At 30.3% G+C, this 12,042-nt stretch overlaps 1 protein-coding gene across 1 annotated transcript; it reads right to left on the minus strand.

Annotated features, from left to right (window-relative positions):
- Positions 1 to 203: 203 nt before the first annotated feature.
- LOC107844162 (paired amphipathic helix protein Sin3-like 4) lies at positions 204 to 8,893 on the minus strand. Its single transcript, XM_047397604.1, has 12 exons — positions 8,875 to 8,893; positions 8,264 to 8,412; positions 8,127 to 8,206; positions 7,864 to 8,038; positions 7,677 to 7,763; positions 7,463 to 7,579; positions 3,006 to 3,018; positions 2,141 to 2,220; positions 1,904 to 1,999; positions 775 to 939; positions 419 to 517; positions 204 to 305 (listed from the first exon to the last, which is right to left on the minus strand). The coding sequence occupies exons 1-12, from the start codon at positions 8,891 to 8,893 to the stop codon at positions 204 to 206; spliced, it is 1,182 nt and encodes a 393-aa protein (XP_047253560.1).
- Between the last annotated feature and the right edge of the window lie 3,149 nt (positions 8,894 to 12,042).

Below are 12,042 nucleotides of genomic sequence, written 5' to 3' on the forward strand. Positions count from 1 at the left end.
ATATTATTCAAGAAACCATTAGTAATTTTTAATTTCTAATCAAACTGAATCTCTACTAATTAAAAATTAAAACAGCACAAAGAATTCCAAGCAACACCAATCTTCCCAAAAGTTCTTTGAAAAATATATCAATTAGAATTCATAATTTGCAAGCTTTAGTCATGGGAGATAACATCGTTATAAGGAACTAAAGAGGATGGTTACTAATAAAGATATTGCTTAAGGATGCCAATAGCTGAAGAATCTGCAAAGAGTTGTGTGAATTCTTCAAGCAAATCTGGATGACCATTGAGAAGTTTAGCAACCTATATATTACAAAAATGAAGATGGTCACAAATTAAAACACGATTATCATCGAGAAGTTTGGCAACTTACATACTGTACTATTTATGCATCCAAATTAAAAATGGGTTATCACCTTATGGTAGACTTCATAGATGCTCTTGTGGACCTCCATGTAAATCTTCAAATTGTCAAAGAAGGATTTGAACAAATGATCATCGTTTTGAAAATATTTCTGCACGAAGTGATAACCTCAACAATTAAAACTCTTACCTTTCATATGTGCATTTCATATCGAATAAAATTATAATAATGATTATATAATTCTTGAAAACTTCATTGTCTAGCCTTTTTAATTAATTAAAGAACCTCATTATTTTATAGTACTGACTGTTATGAAATATACGTACAATGCATGTCGATAATAACAAGTAAAAAAGAAAAAAAAGATAATTATTATCGAAATTAATAATCAGAAGACAAGAAAATAACCTTCAGTTTCTTCACAAAGATGATAGCTTCTTCAAACTTAATTCTCTGTGGAGGAACCTTATTTTCTTCTTTTATTTGATAAGTTGAAGGAGCCTCAGTTTTACACCTATCTTTGTCTTTCACTTCTTCCTTTACTAACTTGGAATTGGTATTCCCTTCATTCCCCTTAGTCGTTTCACTTGCAAGAAATTCAATTGCAAAAGCATTAATCGATCAATATGGAATCACATATATACATATGTAGCACAACAAATTTTCTATCATGAAATTAATTTCAAGACTTACCAACTTATTCATGATGCTCTATGAATGTATTGAATTCCTCTATAAGATCAGGATGTTTTTCAAGTGTATCAGCAATCTGAAATGAGTATCATTCTTGCTTTCAAATTGATGATGCTAAAAAAAAATCAAGACTTGTTCATCATTTCAAAGACATTAGTACCATAAAATACAATAAGAACAAGATCTTTTTTGTGGTCAAAAGAGAGGATATGTTTAGCAAAAAATGAATCTAATACTGAATACAGAGAAGCCAAGCAAACCACAGATAGCGAAATTATTAATAAAAATTAATGTTGTATTGGAATAACAAAGCTTGATTAATTGCATGATAGACGTACCAAATTTTGTAACTTGTTTCTTGTAATTCTTTCTGTACTATAAATATGGAGTCATTTTAAGAATGCCTGATAATCAGTTAGACTTTGTAGTCTTTTTTTTTGCCTTTTCACAGAAAGTGAACTCTTTAAGATATGTATCTGACAAGATCAAGCAAATCTTATTAAAAAGAATACTTACCAAACTCAGCAACACTGTGCTAAAAACAAATGCATACGAACAAATTTACCAAAACTGAAGTGAAACAACCAGAAAGAAACTATGAGACATCTGTAAGCATTTTCTAGCAAAGAATAGTTTAACATTCAACCTTTCTGATTGATAATAACGACATGATCCAACGAATTGGCAGTAGTTGAATATGGCAAGAATCTAATGAACTCATCTAGCAATCTGGATGGTCATTAAGAAGATTGGAAACCTACACATACAAAAAAATAATAGTAACAAGAAAATATGATGAAGTTCCTCTATAATATCTATGTATCCAAATTACAAATATTATCACCTCATTGTAAATCTCTTTAACGTCCTTTCCCTCATTTCCATACAAGAGAATCATATCTAGGAACGATTTGTACTCATAATCATTCCCTAAATGTTTCTGCAAGAAGTTATAAGCAAGAAAGTTAAAGAGTAAAGTTTTTTACTGAAGCAAAAGATAGGCTTTTATTATTAAACCGTAAGGTAATAGAAATGTCACTTTTTATTTTATTCATAAAACTGATTGCTTGTTCACTAGCACCTGCGCAATTATTGCCAGTTCTGCGGCTGCCACCTCCTCTTCTGCCCAAACTACTTTTGCAAACTTCTGATTGATCATAGCTAATTCATTTGAGAAAAATAAGAAAATACATGAGAATCATAGTCATATGTAGCCACTCAAATACATTGCTTCAAAATAAAGGGAGTAGTGTAACCATGAATAAAGTGGGTGAAATTATGGAAGATCAGAGCTCAAATTCTAATAGTGTTAAGTCACACTTACATTCATTTTGCTTGTAAGTTTTTGAAAGTTTATTCAAAATTGATAAATTCCTTGAAACGATTGATATAATCAAATAAATAGTGGTTCTATTACAATGTTATAATTTTTTTTTTCTAAAATTGAATTAACAGACAAACAAAAAGCAATAAGACACACTCATACAAACGCAACATGGGCAAAGACTATCTTTATCTTCGTTTGTGCCTGATAATTCTTAGTGGTAGAAAATAAAAATAAAAATAATAAGACGTATGCTAATTTGTTAGATATGACAGAAAATGAAAAATAGCACAAAGTCATGTACATAAAAAATCATAAAGTCATACACACCACACAACATATAACATCTAAAAATCATTAATTTACCAATAATTCAACAAATTCAAGGAAAAAAAAATCAAAACAAGTCATGTACATACAAATTACCAAAGATAGAAAAATAAACAGAAAGCAAAGAGCTTACGATTCTCCATGAAAAGAATCAAATAATTGCTTATCATTTGACTCATCTCTCAATCGCTTCATGCTGCAAAAATAGAAAAGCAAATTCCGCAACAAGTTTTACAATGGACAAGTCAAAGGAATAACAATTAAACATACCCCGTTCTCTAAAAGAACTCACCTCTTAACGTCTTCTGAAAAAGAAAATGAGAAATTTTTAACAGATCTATCGACAAAAAATTAAATCAATAGTTTAGATAATAAAAATCTTCTTTGAATTCATTTATCTCTACTTTTTCCCTTTTCTCTTTCCCTTCTCTTGGACTTGGAAGAACTATAACACACATACAAAAGTTTGAGAAATAAATAATTAAAAGGTAAATAGGTGAAGTGAAAAAATGAATTGAGAAAAAAAAATATTACTGTTGTATCTTATGCTTTGTATAAAATATGTATTTTCAATATCAGACTATGCATATATACATAATCTCAAAAAAAAATTGATCGCTATGTAAAAAAGGTATAATATTGAAATAGGCTAAATTTTAATGACAGATGCATATTTTGAAATTCATTAATGAGTCCAAATTTTTAAAATTCATAGGTACTACTTACACAATACAAACAAATGTGTTTGAATAATTAATATACATATATTTGATTTATGCAAAGAAATTGTCACTATAAATTTATTATATATGTTTATCACAAAATATATTAATTAAAAAAAATTACTCAAAATGCCCCATTTATACAATAATTGAATATTTTTTTATTTATACCAAACATAAGTTCTTTTATATATTTGCAAATTTGAGATAACTGGAATCATGTTGATTGAACACTAAGATGTCGTTGAATATTTAAAATTTTTAAAACTATACTTATCAGTTTTCATAATAAATAATTAGACTATTTTAGATCATACTATATTACTCTAGGTTACATTTGATTACATTATACTTATCACTTTTCATAATAAATACTTAGACTATTTTAGATCATACTATATTACTCCAGGTTACGTTTGATTACATTTATAAGATTTATTAATAGATAAAATTACTTATAACCACACCTTAAGTTTTTATTACTACCTAAAATCTCATTCAACTAAACTAATTACAAAAATTCCTTTTTACTCAAAATAGTTGCCTCTTTTATGATACATCTAAAAATACTCACCCACATCCCTTCATTGTGCCGCAAACCAAGCCCAAAAATTAGAAAATATATCCCACGATTTTTTCAACTCACCCATTTTGAATTTCCACCATATTCTCATCTTCATCTTCTACTTCAACATTCAAGTTACAACTTACATTAATTTTCTTTTGAATTTTCACCATGTTCTCATCTACTACTCAATTAGATCTAACAACTCCATCTTTTCACCATTTTCTTTTTTAATTTCCACCATTTCGTTATGATATGAAGACATTGATTTTCGTGAAAATAAATTGAAATATTAAAACTTTCTCGACAAAATAGCTATGATATTTAAGCAAAACTTTTGATTGTTTTACAATTTCTATAAATTAATTTTCGTCCATCTATTAGATTACTATGCATCAAAAGATATTTTACTCTTCAACAATGTATCATATGAGCTAATTGTAGTTTTATATCTTAATGTAAATTATATAATGTATCAGATATTTTCAAAAATAAGTCAAGTATAATGCAAACTTAATTACAGTGATGTATCTCAACCAAAATAATTTAATGTATCAGAAACTTAAATTAACAATACAATAGTAAATATAATATTGTTGTATTTGCATATAAAGTAACGTATCATAAGATATTTAGCTTTTAATATAATGTATCAGATAATTTTTACACATATAAAGTATTAAGAAAAAAATATAATAATGTATTAGTAACCACAAATAAATGTAATGTGTCATGAATTGTAGTATATCATGAACTCAATGTTATTAAATGAGATATTTGTTATCATAATACCATATATCATTAGTTTTTACATAATAGGAAAATTTATGATATTTGTTATCATAAGTTATTAAAAGACGTATATTAGGTAATTTAAACAACAATTTCTTTAATTAAGCGCATTAATTGCTCAACTGTAAGCTTAATTACCATTTCTTTTCGTTTTTAACTATAATTAAAGATTTATTAATGTATCATAAACTAATGTATCATGACGTTAACTAATGTATCATATCTGAGATTTTATATAATTATTATAAAAGTACGGAGAGAGAATAATTAGGTAGTAAAGTATTGAGATTTATGTTGTTTACACTTAATAATATTCCAAAAAAGAGCATTTGATATTTTGTTAACATTTTTGGTTAAGTTATTAATATACAGTCAACGTAATTCATCTCCAAATGGAAAAGAAATATGTGGTATGATCTTTTTTCACCAACATTACGTATCTGTGTACGTTTGCATTATATGCTACAAAATATTAAAATCGTTAAGCATCATATTCTAAAATTATGCTCATCATTATAAAATTATCATATATAGAACCTGTACCCTAAAATACGATGGTTATGTTAATGTTGTAATAAATTGTGATAAGACACAAGTATCTTCTAAACTATACACGACGTTACTATGACACATAAATTTTATGAGGATTTTATTATCCTCCTAAACTCATTCTTTTTTTTTTATATATTTGTCCTTCTTTTTGCTGACGTAATTGCCTACCAATAGAGTATTTTTATGCTTTTCTTGTGTTGACTTGGCAACCATGTCAACATAAAAATACATAAAAAATGAATTGGGGAGAGGGGGAGATAAGAACCCTGTATAGTTTAGCTGTCACACGTTTCAGATCTCTTCTCATCAATATCTATGTATTCGTATTAGTTTATGTAACAAAACACTAAGACTATGTTGTAAATTTAGATTTTGAAACTATTCTCCTCATTGTAAAATTATTGCATACAATTCAGTTTTTCATCGTTAAAGAAAAATTACTTGTAAAAGAACATACATTAAATTGAGGAGTTTTTTGTTGAACATTGGTTCTTTTCTTTCATATATATAAAATTCATTTTTTTGTCCATTTGAAATCTCAAGATGTAATGAAATTATATCAACAAGATTATAATCTAAATTATACTTTACAATTCTTCTGATTGAAAATTAAATTATGCTAGGTTATGTTGCATAACTCTAGGTTATATTAATGACAACAACAATAACATACCAAGTAAAAGTCCCACAAGTGAGATCTGGAAAGGGCAGAGCGTATGTAGTCCTCATCACTACTTGTGGAGCAAGAGCCTATTTTCAAAAGACTCTTAGTTTAAGTTCAACAATTTTAAGTACAAAGAAGAAGGAAATGGAGAAGCAATTTGAAGTTTGCAAGAAAGAAACAAGAATAACAATAAAATAGTAGAACAATCAAAGGACAACAATCAACTATTTTTATGATAGATATCACAAGCAAGAACTACAATAATACGGTTAGTACAACGATAAGCACCAACAAGTTTAGACCCTAGAAAAGCAAGAGAACGCTCCTATCCTACTAACCTTCTTTCCTAATACCCGTTCTCCATACCGTTCTATTTAAGGCCATTAGATTTTAATAATGAATTATGAGAATTCCACAAAGTGCAATTAGTTCTTTTGTAATATTTTGAGTTAAGTAATAAATTTGTAATTAATAATTTACCTCAAATAGAAAAAAAAATTATGTGATTAATAATTTACATCAATTTTTGCGACGTCTTAGATTATATTGGATTATATATACTAATTACTCTAGAATTATAAACTAAATGACTTTATGAAGTCTATTTAAAAAGTTTTCACCAAATGAAATTGAACTTTTTGGTTAAGTGATAAGTTTGAAGCCACCGCAATCCACTTCAAATGACGTGAAGGTTATGCGGTCACATTTTTCACTACATTTTATGTGATCTAAAGTCTAATGGTCCTTATATTACTCAAGTGAGTGGATATGTCAAATGAGTGAATCCCGCTGAATTTAGGTGAATTAAAATAAATTAAATTAATAGATAAAAAAATTATTGATATCTGATCATTTTTTAATATCAAATAACAAAAATATTTTTTGGAAATAATTTGGCTAGATCTCTCGTGGGTTAATTTGGGCTATATAATTGCCTATTTTTTTCACGACGTGTGTTGAAATGGATCAAGTTAATAAATGAACATATTATCCCAAACATCGTTGGATTGGATAAGTTATATTCTTATAGCCTATTTTACACCACTATGATGAGATTTGATAATACTAGGATCCTTAACATATGCACAAATAATACAAAACATAATATATCTCTAATGATTTATTAACCAAAAACAAAAGATGAAGAAAAAACTAAAATACCTCACAAATGGTCAAAGTTTAGTATCTAGCAACCAATGTAGGGCTCGATAAAAACACTGATTTATTAACCAAAAACAAAAAATGAAGAAAAAACTAAAATACCTCACAAATGGTCAAAGTTTAGTATCTAGCAACCAATGTAGGGCTCGATAAAAACAAATGATGAATAATTAGATACAACAATTCAAGTTTTCAATAAAATAATTTGAAATATATATTTTTTAATTAAATATACATGCAACGTTGTAAATTTGAACAAAATGGCACGAGAGAAGTGCTACCTTTCAATTCACGGATGTTCTATCGTCGTCCAAATTAGACAACAGATTAGTAGTAACTGAATCATCTGGCAAGAAGAATCTAGTGAACTCCTTTAGCAAATCTGGATAGTCATTGAAAAGTGTGGTAATCTACAGGAATAAGGAAACAGTAATAATAAACAAGAACATTAAGATCGTCTATAATATATAGGTATCAGATTATAAATATTTTATCACCTTATGGTACAATTTTTTTGACGTCATTGCACTCCTTCCCATACTTGCGCATAATATCTAGGAAGGATGTGTACTCATGGTCATTTCCTAGACGCTCCTGTAAAAAGTTATATGAGAGTAGGTCAGGGCTAAAGGTTTTTAAAGAAGAACAAGTCATACTTCTTATTATTAAAATTGTAAGATAATAGAAATGTAACCTTTATTTTTCCCACAAAACTTAATGCTTGTTCATAGTAGTTCGCTTTCTTCTCATCTTCATTGAGGATTAAAATTTCATAACCCTCGGGCAAGAAAGGATTTAATCCACGAAGTAAGTTGGGATGCCCTTTAAACAATTCTTTCAGTATTGATATGACACCAGTAGTATCAATTCTGTGAGGAATATTTAAAGACTTAGTCCCACATAAATTACCAAATTATGATAGAAATTAATAACAATAAGCAAATTATAGTTGCAAACCTTCTATTCTTAAAATTTATCATAATCTGAAGAAACGTAATATACTTCTCTCTTTGATCTGGAAACGTGTCCTTAACTTGCTTCAGATAGAAAATGCATCATCAATAGTCAACTTCGACTTACTAGGGGGTTTGGACCATAGGTGACAAAAGAGTTCTCATCCCAGAGAACTCAAAGAACTGAAGTTGATCTGCTGAAAGTCCATACGAAAAACAAGAGAACAAACTCATAAGGCGTTGTCTGGGCTCACAATAGAGATAACCAAGGAATCCAATCCATGTCAAAGCTACAACCAGTCCAAATAAAAATCAAACTGAGATCTTAAAATCCAAGGTGCAACTACTCATCACTGAATATTTCACTCCATGATATCTCATCCACCGAAAATGATGTCATACTGAATCCAACTCGAGTATATTACTCAGATTGAGTAAATCATCCAAAATTCACAAAGAAAACTGAAACTCAAGGTCAAAACTGAAATAACCAATATGGGGCCCATGGGCTATCATCTGAACACTTATCAACTATAATCCAACCGACGTCAAGAAGATCAAATAGGAAATCATGAAGTAGGCTTAACCAACCTATAAATGAAATATAAACAAAGAGAGGTCTAAAACAAAAGTTGCACGCAGGGTTAACAACATCAAGCTGAAATGTACATACCAGGGCTAAATCACTCGGTATCAAATATCTAAACCAAAACTAAGAATGGGCAGGCATTAATGTTCTAAATCTATCATACTTTTAAATCGCCATTCCATGGCGTCAAATAAAAAACTGAGCCAATAAGGCTTTATCAATGTCAACTATCTCAAACCAACTCTAGTATCCAAATCTAACATATCCGAGATAAATCATACCAATCTCATATCTAACTAACAACTAATCACTATAACACTCCATCTCAGCAAAGAATAACCATAGGCATATATCATCAAGGAGAAACACTCCACCAAACCTCACTAGGCCAAACAAATGCTGAAATAAGAATTTCCCAAATCCACCCCCACAATCTCATTATAGAAGAAAAAAATACCAATATCGAAATCAAGGTCAAAGTAAAAAACCATCATCACGAAATAAACAAATCAAGATAAAGAATTTCCAACTTGCCAACTCATGAAGCGATCACAGGAAAGACTACCTGCCTCTAACCATCTAACTCTACTAAACAAAACCGTATCCCAATAACAAAAGGAGTATCCAATCTCTACACTAATAACAAGGATAAACCATCACAAGAGAACGAACCCCATAAATCTAAAAGATAAATCCACAACATCTCAATATCAATATCAAAATTTCTATCGTACAAAGAAATAGCCACAAACGAAGAATAGACCTTAAACTAGTCAATCTCACACAAGGGATATATACAAAAAAATAGCCAAGGCGAAAACCTTCGCAACCCAAAAGGCAAGTCTAAGGATTCCAAACTCAAAACGGGTGATACAACTAAATAACCGACCCTAGAATCATAACAGAGCCAAAAAAAATCAACCTACCTTTGATATCATAATATATCCCCAAATCAATCTAACATAGCTAACAGAGAGGGAAAAAATCAACCTCGACGTGCTAGGGGAAAGAAATCATCAAATCGAGCAATATCTACTCAAGCCACCAAATAATAACATAAGAAAATGATAGTCTAGCTAGATAACACTAGTCTATACAGCTACCTAACATGAATCAATTACATCAAGTAATATCAGTAACCTTATGCAATGGTAGTAGTAGCAACATCAATATCAAAATCATTATACTGAACAGGTAGTATCAAAATGAACATCAATATCATGTACCACTCAAGGGCCACAACAGGACTAATATGCCTAGATAAATGGGACTCGAACCCAAACTACACCCATAAGGGGACAGCATCAATATAGATCTACTCCATCCACTACTAAAAGAAATAAACCACAGAGTAGTAACATAATCATGAATCTAATAACAAGGCACATAATAATCAATATCAATTCATCAAGGCATATAATCACTAATGGGTATGAAACCCCAATAGACATAATAAGAGATAAAGGCAAGAAATAAAAGCACACCAATCGTGGTGACATCCGCAAGGGTCTAAGAGTGTAACAATTCTTGGGTTCTTAAGATTGTCCCTTCATTTGGTCTAACTATTTATCTTGTATCTTGTTGAATCCGTTGGTTTTATTGTTGTTGTTAATGAACCCGTAGCTTTATTCTTGTTGTTACATTGTTGTTCTTGTCTTATATTGTTAATTTAGTCTGGATGTTGGCTGGAAATTAGTGTTAACCACCACATTACATTGAGTTCTTGTTGTTGATCTTGAATCCGAGAGGGGTCACTCAAAGGGTCCTTGGTTCTCTTGAACTTGTGGACTATTTTGAGTGTGTGTTTTGTGTGTTCTTGGCTAATCTAGTATCAGCTCGTGCTGAATCCTACTCCTAACTGAACTGACGCTGATTACGAGATTGAGCTAAGGTTAACTGGACAAGTAGCTGATCATGATGGCTAACTGGCTGAATATGATTATGGTTTATGTGAACTATTTTGTAACTACTGAAATTCTATAAACAACTAAGTTTTTGGGTATTCATAACCCCCATGACTCGATAGCAATAACAACAAGATCATACTTAAACTTTGAGGACATGGCATTTAGTCAATATTCAAAACTCATTCTTTGAGGTATTTCATCAAACACTTGCAATGCATGGCTTAAGTATGGGAATAGTTTTTAACATGTAGTAGTAGAATGATTTCACTACTAAAATCACCCATTAAGATTTAACTCAGGGAACAATATCATTCTAATATGTAGGGTTTAATGACAATAACAATTACATGTAAACATGATATAGAATCAAAATTCATGGGGATTCATGGTTTAAATCACAATAACTTGTAAAAAATCATAACTTTGAATTTGAAATTGGATTATTGGACTCCATGGGTGAAAGGAAACCATGAATGAACATTTAACATACCTTAATTGATGAAATCTAGAAGGTTCTTAGTGGTTTTCTTGAACTTGAGCTTGAATCTTTAAAGGGCTAGAGTTTGTTCTTGAGAGAGAATGGTTTTAAATTGAAAGAATTTGAATAAAAGATGACCAAATGTGCTTTTGGGGGATTTAATCCCATATTTCTTTTCATGGATTGGGGCCATGAGAAAAGACCAAACTATCCCTGGAAAAGTAAAAGTCTCAGCAGAATTTTGATTTTGAGGCATTCCGCTGAGCGGTATTGGTTCCACCGCTATAGGCACTGCCGAGTGGGATAATAGCAGTGAACTACTTTTTTTGGACAATCCCAATTTTGAGGTTTACCGCTGAGTGGTATTGGTTCCACCGCTATAGGCACTGCCGAGTGGTGTAATCGCGGCAACTTACTACCTCATATGAAAAATGCTATAACTTTTCACTCGGGTATCGAATTTAGGACAAATTAGTATTGTTGGAAAGCTGATTCAATTATCTACAATTTGGTGTGTTTTAATCTTCCAAATTCCACCTGTAATTCAAGTTATACTCATTAAAATATGACCCTTGTGAAATCAACCACCAACACTTGGTCAATTCGAAAGCTCTTAGCTCGCATTACTCTAAGTGACTCTTATGAACATGTTTTACATATCATAAGCCCTCTTCTCACTTGGCTAATGGCCATAAGAAATGCACCCAAATATGGATTATGAGATTAGAGATTTTCACATGTAGGAACAACTGTTTGTTTTCTAGCTTAGAGCGTACGGGATATTACAATATCTCCCCCTTGAAAACATTTGTCCTCGAATGAGATTTGCTAGACTGAGAATATTGAGGGTCTGAGATTACGTATTAAACTTCATATTACTCAAAACATGAATACATGACTAAACTGATCTGTGAATGCACGAATTATCATGAAACTGATTATATAA

The sequence above is a fragment of the Capsicum annuum genome, chromosome 10 (genome assembly GCF_002878395.1).
Source record: "Capsicum annuum cultivar UCD-10X-F1 chromosome 10, UCD10Xv1.1, whole genome shotgun sequence".
Lineage (NCBI taxonomy): Eukaryota > Viridiplantae > Streptophyta > Magnoliopsida > Solanales > Solanaceae > Capsicum > Capsicum annuum.